General features: G+C 52.9%; 4 protein-coding genes across 4 annotated transcripts; 2 read left to right on the top strand and 2 right to left on the bottom strand.

Annotated features, from left to right (window-relative positions):
- Positions 1–1,162: 1,162 nt before the first annotated feature.
- V2A60_004671 (uncharacterized protein) lies at positions 1,163–2,727 on the top strand (the record flags this gene model as incomplete). The annotated part of the gene is made up of 3 exons (XM_083255988.1): positions 1,163–1,422; positions 1,495–1,761; positions 1,818–2,727. The coding sequence occupies 3 exons, from the start codon at positions 1,163–1,165 to the stop codon at positions 2,725–2,727; spliced, it is 1,437 nt and encodes a 478-aa protein (XP_083112114.1).
- Positions 2,728–4,810: 2,083 nt separating this feature from the next.
- V2A60_004670 (uncharacterized protein) lies at positions 4,811–5,424 on the bottom strand (the record flags this gene model as incomplete). The annotated part of the gene is made up of 3 exons (XM_083255987.1): positions 4,811–4,955; positions 5,015–5,279; positions 5,334–5,424. The coding sequence occupies 3 exons, from the start codon at positions 5,422–5,424 to the stop codon at positions 4,811–4,813; spliced, it is 501 nt and encodes a 166-aa protein (XP_083112113.1).
- Positions 5,425–7,942: 2,518 nt separating this feature from the next.
- Positions 7,943–10,219, top strand: V2A60_004669 (permease family-domain-containing protein; the record flags this gene model as incomplete). The annotated part of the gene is made up of 9 exons (XM_083255986.1): positions 7,943–8,101; positions 8,154–8,243; positions 8,296–8,392; positions 8,437–8,530; positions 8,590–8,947; positions 9,000–9,109; positions 9,163–9,640; positions 9,692–9,816; positions 9,868–10,219. 9 exons carry the CDS (start codon positions 7,943–7,945, stop codon positions 10,217–10,219), a joined length of 1,863 nt encoding a protein of 620 aa, XP_083112112.1.
- Positions 10,220–10,644: 425 nt separating this feature from the next.
- On the bottom strand, positions 10,645–14,217 carry V2A60_004668 (ubiquitin carboxyl-terminal hydrolase; the record flags this gene model as incomplete). Its single annotated transcript, XM_083255985.1, has 2 exons — positions 10,645–11,601; positions 12,400–14,217. 2 exons carry the CDS (start codon positions 14,215–14,217, stop codon positions 10,645–10,647), a joined length of 2,775 nt encoding a protein of 924 aa, XP_083112111.1.
- Positions 14,218–14,980: the final 763 nt, after the last annotated feature.

Genomic DNA, 14,980 nt, shown 5'->3' with positions numbered 1-14,980 from the left:
TAGGATCGGCACTTGTCTTTGTTCTAATATAGCCTATCCAGCCAGCAGCGTGGGTGGCGTGGCAATGGTTTGGTAATGTTGGCCAAGACGCTTGGTGCCTGAGACGAGTCGTCACTCTTCCCCAGAAATAGTGTCTCACCAGGGGCCCTATGTTTTCAGTGTGTCTCTGCACAAAAGGTGATAGTCTGGACTTATTGCATTGTCTCTTTTTTTTCCTGATTATTTTCCCACAACGAAATAACAAGCGACCCAGTGGCTTGGTTAGCAGCTTCATTAGTGGCGACTGAGACCTTTGAAGGGGGTCTGGTGGCTGAGAGTAGCGAGTCATCCAGGTGCGTTGGCGCCGCCGTTCTAGAGTTGGAATCTGTACAACAGCCTGCCATTCAAACACCAATGAACTGGTCTTGAATCCCTGTATATCTTGTCTGCCAGCTTCCGAGTTTGGGCATCAGGTAGGGGCCACAGGGGAGCGGCAGTTCAGTTCCCGTCACATGCCTCACCAGGCCGGCGTAGCAGTCGGATGAAGAGCTGCCTGTCCCCCCGCCGCCCCTCCCCGGGACGATCAACTCCTTTCTGTGCATAGTACGGATAGTATACGCACATTTATCCAGGGCCAATGATGTCTCCGGAGAGGGAGGGGCCCTCTTGCGCGGAGAGGGTCGTGATCGTGGGCATGGAGAATCGGCAAGTCTTAGGTCCACCGTATCCTGGGATATTTCGTTGTCTTGCCCTGGCCACGGACCACCCTTTGAGTCGGCTCTTGAGAGAAGACTCGCAGTATTGGGGGAAAACACCAAGGAGGCAAAAAAAAATAGATTACAGACTCGCAAAGAGGAGAAGATTAGATTCGCTGCGGATGCTAGAAACCAGAAACGTATACAGCTTCAAAATACATATAACCCACGCCCCTACTCCACCAAACACCCCCGATTGCCTTCTGCGATTCTCTCTTCAGACACTCAGCATCGATAGACGTTTCGAGTTGCCGTCTCCTTTGCTAGTTTCCTTTATTTTCTTTCTTTTTGCCTCGTGCCCCTCCTTTTATCGATTCTCGATCTATATCGTTCCCCTTTGTCCTGCAATATTAGGTCCACGGTTCCTCGAAGCGGCTCAGATCCCGCCCGTTTGCTCTGTTCTCTCAACTCACATTGGCGTCGAAGCCATGCCGTCAACACTCACGGAGGGGCAGCTCGAGGCTATCAGTGCCATCGAGAGAACCTGCTCCGTCTTTTCACTTCTTGGATGCCTCTTCACAATCGTCACGTTTTGCACCTCGAGTGCCTTTCACAAGCCCATCAACCGCCTCGTCTTTTACGCCTCCTTCGGCAACATGATGACCAATGTCGGCACCCTCATGTCGCGTGCTTACCTTACCGACATCCTGTCCGCCGGCTGTCAGTTTCAAGCCTTCTTGATCCAAATGTAAGTGTGCCGTCTGTTGTGTTTACAAGACTAGGCTTGGCTGCGAGTACGCACTAACACCAACCTGCGCAGGTTCATGCCGGCTGATGCCTACTGGACGTTGGCAATGGCCGTAAATGTCTACCTTACCTTCTACTTCAAATTCGATGCCGTTTCTCTGAGACGGATGGAAATCCCGTACCTGGTGCTTTGCTACGGTGTGCCCATGATCCCAGCTTTTGTCTTCATCTTCGTGTCCGATCACAACGGCGTGCGCGTATATGGCAACGCCCTCCTCTGGTGCTGGATATCGTCAGACTGGGATATCTGGCGTATCGCATCTTTCTACGGCCCTGTTTGGTATGGGGATTCTTCCGCTCGTCCCTTTTGCGCCACAATGCTAATCTGCAACACAGGGTTGTCATCATCGTCACATTTTTTATTTATATCCGCGCCGGGCGAACAATTTACGAGAAGCGCAAGCAGCTACGCGACTTCCACTCCTCTGACCCTGATCCTTTGTCCGTCAACGGCGAAGCGCATTACTCCGTGAGGACCACCGAAGTTACCATCACCAGCGAGGCTATCAGCACCACCGAGGGAGCTCCCACGCCGTTCGGCCGCCACACGGCAATCAGCGCGCAGCCGCCGAAGGCATCGGCCGAAGATGGCCGCGCATACTCAATCCACGTAACCTCTCACTCAGTTGCCTCGGCGCACTCTGCCGAGGACGTGCAGCTGCCTCTGCAGGGCCGCGAGGACGTCCCCAGTGCATCGGCGCCGCAGCCCATCAGCAGCTTCACAACGCGGCCGCAACCGCCGCCGCGTGTGCCTCGCGTGCCCAACCCAAATCGCCGCCGCAATCATGAGCTCAACAATGCGGCGTGGTCATACACCAAGTGCTCTATCCTCTTCTTCACAGTTATTCTCATCACGTGGATCCCGTCGAGCGCCAACCGCGTGTACTCGGTCATCCACAAGAACGAGGTTAGCGTCGTCCTAGAGTTTATGAGCGCCTTTGTGCTGCCGCTGCAGGGGTTCTGGAACGCTGTCATCTACGCCGTTACCTCGTGGGCCGCGTGCAAGAACCTGTTCCAAGACTTGGGCTACCGACAGAGGTCAGACGTCACGGAACTGGTTGAAGGACCATCGCCCAGCGTTGAACCGTCGGATTATCCATCGTCCTCATTTTCGAGTGCGAAAAAGGGTAGATTCGTCCCAGGCTTTCTCAGCTCCAAGGGAAAGCCATCAAAGCCATTCGACACCGAGAGCGCCACCGAGCTGTCGTCAACTAGAACCAATTCCGCAGACGGCCCCAGGAACTGACAAGCTCTATGTCTTGATTCATGGCTCGAACGACCAATTTCCAACGGATCGACTTTACTTCTACCTTCATTTTAATTTTTGGCTCGAAATTACAGTCTCTTTACATTCTCTCTGGTTCAATTTGGGGTCGGCGGCGTTCCGTCGCCAACGAGTTACTTCATGTGGATATACGGAACATTTTCGAATCAGCTTCTGGTTTCTTCTCGATTCATTCATGTACATAATTTTTATACCCCTTTACGTTTTGTCAGTAACTCCTTTTTTTAATGCCACGGAAAATTAGTAATGTTAAAGAAACGTGAGCAAATCTCGTCCCTACCGAGCCTGCATATGCACTGCCAACCGGGCGTCATTACTACCCGAGACTTTTGAACCGATCGTTTAATAATTTTGCCCCGCACAGCCTGAGGCTTGGGAAAACAATAGACAGCCGCCGCCTCCGTGTCGTCGTATAGAAAACGGCTGTCATCTTCCGAGCCCTCACTGAACCACCCCGTTTTGTGTCAGTGCGCACTGTTCAGCCCTTGGCGCCTCAGTGGGCTCCCAAGCCGGGGTCTACGTACAAGGGTGTTGATTCATGAACAATACAAGTGGGTTGATTTCACGGGCAGCCCACGTTGGCGCTGGTCATTACTAACTCGGTCACTACCACCTTCCGCAACATGTTGCGGATAGCCTTGGCGCAAATCAGTGACGGGCCGTGTTTGCTACATCAAGATTGTACAAGGCCTGGGCAAAAAGGGAAAGAAAAAGAATAATACCATGCAAATTTGTGACAAAGTTTCTGTTTGCTTGTATGTACATTCATCATGGTCGTAACGCTTCATAAAATCTGTTCACCACAAAAAGTTGGCACAATTAATCGTGACCCTCATCAACTGAAACTAGACACATAAAACACCTCCGCTGGTAAATGAAGATTAGCCTTCCACATTCGTATTTGAACAATGAGCCAATCCACCCCGCTCACAAAATGTCCTCAAATAGCATTCTGCTCAACCCTTCACGGAGTCAATAATATGGTACTCCCAAAAGGTACCAAGCTCCCGGCATTCTGCAACACATTCGGGGTCGTCCCACCACCAGGTATTTACCGGTGTAACGTGTTGGCCCCAAACTTCCACCCAAAACATGCGCCCGACTAAGCTGCGCAGCTCTGCTTTATCATGTTGCTCCTGACTTAGCTGCTCTATGCTGGGGTCTGGGTCGCGATTTCTGTCAAGGCCGCGTGCGTTCTCTTGCAGAGCAAAGAACTTCACCGTGGTGCGCCGACTTCCCCTTCCACGAAGGCCAGCATCTCCGAGTAGTTTCGGGAATAGTCTACTGGGCTCCAAACAGAGTGATTTCCTCTCGAGATTTGGGAAAAGATGTTGTTCCATCCAAAACCGAAGTTTGTGGCCAAGGGTGTCGGCGTAAGGCAGCGGGTCTATGATTGTCAATTTCAATGACCCCCTCGGCTTCAAACACTTGTAAACACTGCTCAGCAAGATGGGCAGCACATTGTGTGGGCAGCTTGACGGCAATGAGAAGGAGTATACAGTCTGGACTAGCCGTGGTGCCATGGGAAAACACGTAGCCTCTGCCGGTGGTGCTTGTACAGTCTGGACATTACGCGACCAGCTAGCCCTTGAGCTCTCCTTTGTCAGGAGATACACCTGCGAATCAGGGTGGACAGCAGCGATGTAAGTTGCGTAAGCTTTCTATTGTTAGCATCGCATTCCAATAATGAAAATCTGAGTTGTAGGTACCTTTCGTTTCATAGAGCAACATCACTAGTGCCGTGGCGGGGAGGGATATGTTGTGACGGTCTTCATCATGGTCCGGATCTGCTATATAGCCTAGACCATGAAGGAGAGAAAGCATCCAATGTTGCTTGGAATTCTCTAGTCCGACTTCTTGGCCCTCATTTGGTTTAAATGCCATGACCTGTTTGACTTTTGCCAATATCATAGCAGTTGGTGCCCACGCCGCAGACCGAATACCCATCATCGGATTGTGGACGGCAAATGCTTCCGTATTGATCACATTGTCTTTTGTAATCTTTTTCGAGGCCTTCTTAGCAGCTTTTCGTCTCTGCCTTAGATCACGGTCTTCCCACTGTGATGTAGTTCGCCAAGCTGAAGGGTTGTTGATCTCCAAGGGCACTGGCGTGGGTCGTCGCGGCGATTTTGGGGGTGGCGTCAGCATTACTGATGATTCCGGTAAGCTCGCTGAGTGGCGATATTTTTCTGGCCTTTGTAACTCATTAGCATAGTGTTTCAAACAGCAGTTTGGGTAATCCGCATACCGTCTGGAAGGCGACTTTGGTGGCGTGACAAGCCGAGTATCGATCGATGGCATCGTTATGTCTGTTTCTTTGCCTCTTCTAACAGTTTCTGGGCTATTGAGATCCAATTTGGCTGATTCCTGGCCTTCAATCCTGGCTGGCAGATCTCCAAGCATTTGGATCAAGGTAGCAATATTGGCAGACTCGGAGCCGCTGCCGTTCTGGCCAGAGCTTGTCAGATTAGCAGCGATGGAATCGATACTTCCAAATGACTGCGAAAGACATTCTAATGAAATTCATCAGCATTTTTGGCCTTGATATACTGCAATAGAATTCTTACCATCAAAGGAAGGGAGCGTGTCACGTTCACTGCTGGAGAACAGGGCCTCGGGGCCGACCTTGTTTGGCGACACCGGAGCGGTGGTAACCATACCTGAGCTTCTTCGACTTTCCGAATCGAACGTTTGCGAAAATGGCGAAAGGGTAGAGGTGAGGCTTGGGGTTGCCAGTCCAGAGAAAGACGGCGAGCGGTTCGTTTCCTTCCCTTTTAACGTGGCGGTATTTTTGGCACTTCTAGCCCAAAAAAACCTGAAGGGCGTCTCGGATGAGGAATTTGACGACGATGTGGTAGCGGAGTCTCTTCCCGAGCGGATGCTACTCTTTTCCCTTTCGTGCTTCAGTTGACCTTTTCTGGCCCGATGTTCTCCAACCAGCTCCTTGTCCGGGTCGGTCCATATTACATCCCACATTCTTATGATTTGCTTGCGAACAAACGGTCTAGATAAAGGTCCCCGGTAGAAATATATTGATGACGGTAAAATGGCCAGTCCGCAAGAAGAACCTAGATGCCGTCTCTCAGGCGGGGCATGTGTACCGCTGGGCGACAAGCGATTGTTTTCCTAATCTGAAAGCGTGCCGAATACAGCTGTTTCTGATATATTGGATTGTCTTGGAGAAGATCTGAGTCTAGAAATTGGCGCGGCGGTGGCTGATAGATGTATTTGAGCTCGGACGGCGGCGAATCGAGGGAAGGGGATCATCCGGCCGCGACCGAATTGCAGAGAAGAACAAACGATGGCTTTGTGATCATGTTACACTGTAGTCGCGTTTTCAAGAACATTTGTCGAATTCACCTGAGGAATAGGCACGATGCAGATGATTGCAGTCACAGCAGACGCTGGCGTCCGAGGGCTGCCACGCCGATGGGATGCGGTGCGGCGGTGCGATGCGAATACATCTGAACCGAATGTGAGGCGCAAGTGTCATAGAAGTATATGAATCTACAATGATGTAATCAGAATATTGTGTGGGCAGCTGGCGAGTGGACTGTGTCTGGTGAGCAGGAGCAAATGGTCTGTCTACAAACGGCTCGAATCCATCGCTGGGTACATTTTCCTCTTCCAGAATGTGGCCGTCTCATCGACTAAAATTCGGCCAATACTTGTCCTCTTAGTCCCAAATTTGCTTTATTTCCATACCCCGAAAACAGCCGCGCTGCTGAGCTACCTCTGGATCGGCGAGACCACAAGATGGCCGATGTGGCACCCTGCAAACACAATTTTGGATACAAATTGACTCGTAGTCTACTATTTGCGAGTTCCTCAAATATCGTATTATTGCCTAGACTTTTCGGTCGGTCCCAGAAAGGGGGCTGCGATATGCCGCATGTTTGCCCTGATGACCCTTTTGTGTTGTATTTTTTTTTCCTTTTCTTTTTTTCAATTTCGGCCATTTATACTGCACTCGGTTCCATCTCCCCCCTTCAATCTAGCCATGGATACACCGAGACTGTGCTTTTGTCGCACGTCGGATAGCGGGATTGAATTGAGCTGCTCTGGCGAGCGTGACACATACCACCGAGCCGTGGCACGAATGAGATGAGCTGTGCAAGTAAACGACTAGATGTCCAAAAGAAGGCATTTCTTCCTTTCTATATGCGGGCAGCCGTCTGAGCACTTCCTACTGAGTATAGCAAGCGAGTCTCGTACTTGGAGACATGCAGTTCGCCTCCTCCGTTCCTGGCTGGACTGTTGTGATATCTGCCACAGGGGTCGCACCAATATTTCATTCGCAATACGATATACTTGTAAGACATGGAATCGGATAGGGAAGAAAGATATAGACTGTCGTTTACGTCGGTGGCGGCATTTCAGATATACTTGCATGAGCAGGTCGGCGGTTGGACCTCACCTTTGGATCCGGGGAGGCCGATGATACTGATGGCGCTCATGCACGCCCAGACCAATGTCCCAAACAACAGCTTCTGTGTTTCCGTCGCGGTCGGTTTCCACGGCCACTCAACTCGCAGTGGGCATCTTTCACTTCGATACAAACCCCCCCCCCCCCCTCCCCCCCCCCCTTACGCATCGCACACGGGGCACAATGTCCCAGATCCAGCACGGAGACTTGCAGAGGATCAGCTCCCGCACGCAACTTCCTGTTTGCAAAGAGTAGGTTCCATCTTTCAAGCCGTGTTGTTCTTGTCCTATCAAATCGTACCAGCTTCCTGTGCTTTCTGCTGCCACCCATACTGTTTGTCCGGCTTGACTTCAACCCATAGATAACCACTCTGTTTTTCATAAAGACTACACCGACCGTTTGCTTCCTCTGCCAGCTGGCAGACTCTGTTGATACCCCGCTTTCACATAAGTGATCTTATGCAACGTCTGATTTGCCTGCTATCGGTTGCCTTGGAAGCCTCGTGTTTCTTCCGCCGCTCCATCATCATCGGCCCGTCCGTTTGTGCTCGGCATCAACTCAACACAATAAAGCAAAGAACTCTACTAGTTTCTCTGCCCCTACAACCTTCAACCCTTTCTTCTACAACAGCATTTATTCTAAGTACACCCGTGTCGCTCACATAGCAATCCGCTGTTGCGCATCGCAGAGGACCGGCATCGTCACCTCCTTGTAAACGACCAAACAGCCCTTTCGCATTTGTTCTCCATCATGTCGCAACCTAGCCATGACGAGTTTGTGATCGAATCTCACGAGTCTGCTGCTAGACGCTCCAGGTTCTGTGGCATACGTGACTTTTGCGACTTGGCTGATCTATGGATATCTGCATCGCGCTTCGGTCACTTCTTTCACCTCGGTGGCAGCGGTCATGTAAGTCGCGCCACCCGTCAAAGCATATCAGAACTCCATCTCACAATTTTAGCCCAAGGAAATTGTCACTGCTACGGCTTTTCGTGAGATCCGTGCAGGTTTGACAACTTTTGCCACCATGGCATACATCATCGCAGTCAATGTAAGTCTACTAGTCAATAAGTCTGCCACCCCAGCACTAACACCTGCACAAGGCCTCCATGCTCTCGCAAACAGGTGGTACATGCGAATGCAATCTGGTTGACAGACACCAATGCGATGGCATTCCCGAATTCGCAACCTGCAAAGAAGGTGAGTAGTAAGCTAGCTTTTCATGACTCTGCTAACTCATCCAGAGGTGCGACGCGATCTGATTACGGCCACAGCGGCTATAGCCGGCATGGCATCCCTCGTCTTCGGACTTCTTACGAATCTTCCGGTCGCGATTGCGTATGTTTGCCTCTTCCTATAAGCCTTCACTGCCTCAACATCTGCTAATAACCGTCAAGCCCAGGCATGGGCCTTAATGCATACTTTGCGTTCCAGGTTGTTGGTGTAAACGGCAGTGGCTCTGTTCCATATCGCACCGCCCTCACTGCCACCTTTGTCGAGGGCTTCATCTTCATCATTCTCGCGCTGACTGGCATGCGACAATGGCTCGTCAAGATTATTCCTGCTACTCTCAAGACCGCCATTGGTGTCGGCATTGGTTTTCTTCTGACCGAGGTTGGCCTTTCGTACTCTTCTGGCATTGGTGCCATCACTGGAGGCGGTGGTAGTTCGCCGCTCGCTCTGGGAGGCTGTCCAGCAGAGCTGCTCGATCCCGACAGCGGCAGATGCACGAGCGGTGTCATGTCGAACCCAAAGGTAAATATTGATAATCCCAGTCCGACAGGTCGAAAAAGGCTAACTGGCAAAGCTTTGGCTGGCTGTGCTCTGCGGTGGCATCTTTACTGCTTTCTTGATGGCATACCGAGTCAAATACGCCCTGGTCATCGGTATTGCACTGGTCTCTGTCATCTCATGGCCGTAAGTTCTCTTGACGTTTGCTCGTATGTTCATGCTCGTCTAACAGCTTTCAGTCGCAACACTGCCGTTTCATACTTTCCAGACACCAAAGAAGGAGACTCGCGCTTCGAATTTTTTAAGCAGGTGGTCGCATGGCATCCGCTCACGCGTGTGGCCAACCAGCTTGAATGGGACATTCAGACCAGCGGCTCAAACTTTGCGCTTACGCTCTTCACCTTCTTGTACGTGGATATCATCGATGCCACGGCCACACTGTACTCGATGGTGCGCTTCTGTGGCGTCGTTGACAAGGATGGCGACTTTCCGCGCTCGACTGTTGCGTACTGCACCGACGCCGCGTTTATCTCTATCGCGGCGCTGTTTGGCTCGTCTCCCGTCACGGCGTTTATCGAGAGTGGTGCCGGCATTGCTGAGGGCGGCCGCACTGGACTGACTGCTATGGTGACTGGCTTTTGCTTCATCGTAGCCGTCTTCTTTGCGCCAATCTTTGCCTCCATCCCACCGTGGGCCACAGGCTGCACCCTAGTTCTTGTAAGTTGTGCTATTCCAATTCCTCTACAGCCTCTGTTTAATAATCTCCAGGTTGGCTGCATGATGATTCGCCAGATAACGCAGATCAATTGGCGTTACATTGGTGATGTTCTGCCTTCGTTTGTCGTCATGACATTCATCCCGTTCAGCTACAGCGTCGCTTACGGGCTCATTGCGTAGGTTCCTTAAACGATAAAAAAGTCGAGAACACTGCTGACATTTAGTAGTGGTATATTTGTCTACACTATGCTCAATGGGCTCATCGGTGCCGTGGTCTGCATCTCTGGCGGCCGCTACGAGCCCCGCGAGTATGAGCTCAAGGAGTACTGGACCTGGAAGGGCAGCGGGCAGCCTCCGTGGTTCGTGCGCGCCATCCGCCATCGCCGCAGGAAGGCAGCGCGGGACACCGTAACACCCGCCGGTGGGCCAGAGTTTCGCTCGCCTCAGCAAGAGCGCGTGGTCTCCTTCTCGGGCGACTCCCAGGGCCGGTCCTCCGCTAAGGGGGGCTCCGCGGTAGTGTCTGAGCAGCCGATCCTGTCACGGCCGACCCCGGAGGAGATGACGCGCATGTCGCGATGAAAAGGACAAGAAGTCAGAAACAGTGGCCGGGTAAGCCATTATGCCGCGGCCAACTCGCAGATCAGGTGAGGCACATATGATCTTAATAAGGGGAAGCATTTCTGAGGAGCGCCAGAGGACGAGTAACCTTTTCAGCATTTGGGACAGGAATTTGTGGAGTAATAAATGACTGAGAATTTGCCAGAAACGTTGAGGCATCGTATGTAGCGCAAAGATGATACGGTGTGTACGGCTTATTGTAGGAAATCGTACAGAGGTACATTATACTTAGATAGCTGGAGGTGTTGAATGCATACGTGAACAATACCTACTTGACACCACGCGGTGGCTGTAGGACAACAAAATGGGTATATTGTCATTATCGTAGCAACTGCAATTTTTTTGTTTCGGTAATCGCTCTGCCCATGCATCTTTTTCTGAATAGTCTAGCTCATGTCCACATCTCCATCGCCTCCTCCCCTACCTCGCAGCGCCTTCTCGGCCACCTTTCTCCTCTCCAGGCTCTCGTCCACCCACGCCTCGACGGCCTTGTCGCCGCCCGCGCGGAGGCGGTCGGCCGCCACGCCCTTGAGCACCTCGCCCGCGAAGCCGACAAAGTTGTGGCGGCGGAGGGCGTTCTCGAAGCGCCACTCACGACGCTTGCGCTCCTCGCGCTCCAGAAGTTCGGCGTCGCCAAACTCGCGCGCGCGCACACGCAGGTCGCGGCACATGGCCAGTAGGTTAAAGCGGATCTCGGTGGCCTCATAGCGGGCGACTCGGCGCTGCAGGACGTCCACGACCCGGGCTGGAAACTGGTCGCGCGAGCACGCCCCGTGCGCGATGGGCGCGGGTTGCAAGCCGTCAAGCTCGTAGAGCGTGCCACCGACGGGCGTGTACGCGACGAAGTGAAAGGCGTCTTCGGACTCGGCGTTGGGGTCGCGCTGCGTCTCGTCGACGAAGGGGTTGCTGCGCGCGAAGCTGTTGTGCACCTCACGGATGAGGTCTGAATTGCTCAAAGCCTCACCGCGAAACTCGGGCGGCAGTACCATGGTGAACTCGCGAAAGTCGCGCAGCTTCTCGCCAACATCCACATTGTAGCTGTCGTCGCCAGAGAGGTTAGTCTCGCCGGTCTGGTTCAGCAGCACGCTGAGCAAAGCCTGCGTGGCACACGCATTCTGTATGGTCTGCGCGGCGAAGAAGATCCTCTCCGAGGCAGTGTGATCGAATTTACCGTCTAGCGGACCGTCCGGTGTGGCGTAGGGCTTGTCGGTAGGGTATTTGAAGAGAAAGATGACACCGTGAACCGGCTGCAGCGTAAGCAGCTCAGAAGGGTCCAGAGTGAGGAGCTCTTCGAACTGTATGTCCTTGACGCCCAGGTTCTCTATCAGCGAGGTAAAGACACCCTGCTCACATGTTAGTATCGTCCCTTAACCTCACAGTAGAAAGTCTCGCCATACCGCATCAGATTCAACTAGTACCAACGGTTATTAACGAATTGCGCGATTGAGCCGCAGCTCGACGTTAAACTAACTTGTATTCCAGCCTCCACTCATTGCCGCTCTTTTTATATGTCTGAGTCCAGCAAGCCGTCAAAATCGATTGTGACTGCAAAAGGGATACTTGCGGCGAGTTGCACGAATTTTTCTGGTTTTCAAGTGTAAACGAAGTCAGGGTTGGGTGTTGTCGAATGCAGGTGCTGCTTGTTGCGACTGTGGAACAGCTTGGTGTTGCAAAGGTCGCCACCCACCAAGTCCGCTGATAAGATAAGCCTGTCACTGGGATGCTGGAAAGCTGATTCCTCGAACAAAAAATCGCCTCTAATTTTTACGCTTTGCAGCGTATGCGTCTAACTAGCGTTCTCTAATAAAATCAAGCTGTCTACAGCTATGGTGGTAAGAATGTTATTGATATCCCGGACTCCTCCAATACAATCTCTTTTCCTGTCGTGATACGCCCGCTTGTGAATCCAAACAAATCATATGTGCGTCATTCAGTAGCTTCCTGAAGCAAATCTACAAGGCAACCAGTGGGTCTCTTGCGGCAGCTGGCTCACGGTTGTGCTCTAGAGCAGGTTCGGACGCTTCATGTCGGGACGAGCCCGCCGCGACATCCCCTGGATTGTCTTGTGCAGTCTCGTTTGCTAATCTTTCAGCATCCCGGGCCAAAGCAGCCGCTGCTTCTTCTGCCTGTCGCCTACGCACCTCCTCTTGTCTCGCGACTTCTTCTAGGTTGGCAATGTGGCGTTCTGCCACTCCTGGTGCAATACTAGCCAGGAATAGTAGACCAGCCCTCTCCACTCGACGCAATTGCTCGGAGAGCCAAGGCTGTCTCCCGTTGTGGTCTGCGACGAGTCGTGCAGCCATGTCGGCTGGGTTTGGGTTGATCCCAGGCTGTGCTGCTGGGAGCGGCTGTCGTTGATTGGGCCTGTCGAGGGTTGGGAAGAGATTTTCTAGATGGCGCATCATGGGCCGCCAAAGATGTTCGCTCATTCCATTGAAAGCACCAGTGCCAACTGCAAATGTCAAAACTGCTGCTGAAATGACCACGAACCACCTAGTCCAACTCGAGTCGGGTCCGACAAAGAGCCAAACGAAGAAGCCAAGCCTGCCGATATTCCATATATGGGGCCCTAATCGAAGAAGCAGTTGACCGAGCCCAGCCATCGGGTTGCCGCCATGCAGAGGTCGGAGAGCAGGCTGGACCGCAGGTTGATTGATTACCCCTTCGGCTGGCATTGCGGGAGGTGGAGGCTGATGTAATGCTTGGGCTTGAACTTGGTACTGGCGAGCATTGGCTTGGTCGCGGGCGTGGCGACTCGCGATTTCTCCTTGATAATCATACCGCTCGTCGGGAATATCGGCAAACGAGTCCTCATAGCCAGGAGCATCGGGTGGCGTCAGCAGCCATTCTCGGACTGTCATCTGCGATGGGGCGGTTACAGGCGCTGGAAAGCTGTTTCTAGGGGTGTAGAAGGTTTCCATGGTCGAGTTGTTGATCAGGATACCACGGGGGCCCTCAGGAGAAGATAGCAAATACAATTCAAGGCCTTGTCGCGGCTGAGACACTTGTGCTGAGGCCATATTGAGAAGACTGGGAGCAGACCTCACGGGCAAGGAAGCCGTGGATGCCGTACGCTGCATGGATACACTCGGGGCTGAGGGGCCTTGGCCAGAGTCTGCATTTCGCACCATGTTTTGAATGTCTGTGACGCTATATGACCCAGTCTGGCCACCGGTTGGTGCTGGATTGCGAATCACGGTCTCCATGTGGTAGCTTCGTCCGTTTGGGCCCTGTGTTTCGCGGTATATAGTGTGTGTAGGTGCCGGGCTGCCTCTGCGGCTGCTTGGGTCTCTTGCAGCATCCGCAACTCCTCGCATACCAGCCTGCGCTCTTCCGCGCTGATTCTGGTTGACGGCTCGGCTCATGGCCTCCCGCTGCACCTGATTGAGCCAACTTGTGAGTTGCTGGTGCTGCTGCTGGAAAGCAGCCGCGGCAGGCGGTGGGAGCTGCTGGCCAAGCGGAGCTGGAGAAGGAATTCTTGGCTGCACTGGTGGCTGCACAGGCTGAGCCACGTCCGCAGCGCCAGCAGGTGCCGGACCAGGCCCCAGGCCATGCCCAAGATGATTGAGAAACCGCGGTACCGGTCGCGGCGCCTGATTGCTAGCCGATGCATTATGGGGGGTAGTCGAGTTTGGGGCCGGAGGCTGGTCAACATCTCGAAGGACCAGATGCATCGTGTGCGTGTCGTTGTTCCGAACAGCATCGGCGCCCAAAATATCGAGCAAGGTATCATGATCACGCAGAAGGGCCTTGCCCCGATAAATGAGGCGCTGGTTGGAGTCGGTCGGTCGTAGGGAAAGGCTATCGCGGATCATCCTCTTGAGCGTCTTGACATTTGTCGACGTGGGCGTGGCCGGAAACTGGAGGGGGCGGTTGACCCCAACGGACGGGGAGATAATTTGGAGGTTGATGGTCATTTGGTCGAGAGTTGCATCACTACTGGCAGATTGCGAAGCCATGGCTGGAGAAGCCGTGTGGCATGCCGTCTCTCGAGGAGTTGTTGCGCGGAAAGGGGAAAGGCCGACTGCGTGGTACGGATTGTGTTGCAATGACAACAGTTGGAAGCGAGCGAGGAAGAGAGGCCCAACGTTCTTAGCTGGTGAGGCGGATAGTGCGCATGCCAAACTACCAGTGAACAAAGAAGGTTAAAGAGACAGCCGAGCGCGCTGTGACGGACAAAGATCTAAGCCGGGTTTTATTGAAGAGGCGGAAAGTCGATGGGCGTGCACAACGAAGAAGGGTTGGCTTTGGCTGAAGACACTCTGGACAGCTTGGAGATTCCACCGTGGCTTTGAAATCGGGCTGGGGCTCCAGCGGGAGCGTCGACGTAGCCTGCGGCTGCCCCTTCTAGCTTAGTGGTTGCACAACAAGACATGCTGGCACTTATGTAGCTGCAGCAATAATGGAAGAGTTATGCAAGCCTCGGCCGAGTCATTTAACAGGGGGCCTTTGGTGGTAATTTAGTAGGGATGGTTGCATTCCTGCCTTCAAGACTCTGCAAATTGCCTCATGTGCCTCGTCGTCTTAAAGCTCTTTTCAGGCGACCAAGCGCATGCCACTCACCAGGAGCCGCTGAATGGGTTGACGTTCACCAGTGCCACCTAGATGAGTGTAGTGCACGTACAAAGCTTACTCAGTACACTACCTACAAGTCTGGTGACGTCCCGCGCCGCCACTAGCAAACTTACCTACGACCCCCGAACTTTTACTGGAGCGTTTCTA

The sequence above is a fragment of the Cordyceps javanica genome, chromosome 3 (assembly GCF_051103115.1).
Source record: "Cordyceps javanica chromosome 3, complete sequence".
Lineage (NCBI taxonomy): Eukaryota > Fungi > Ascomycota > Sordariomycetes > Hypocreales > Cordycipitaceae > Cordyceps > Cordyceps javanica.
The sequence above is the reverse complement of the archived record's forward strand: the minus strand, read 5'-3'. Positions and strand labels throughout refer to the sequence as shown.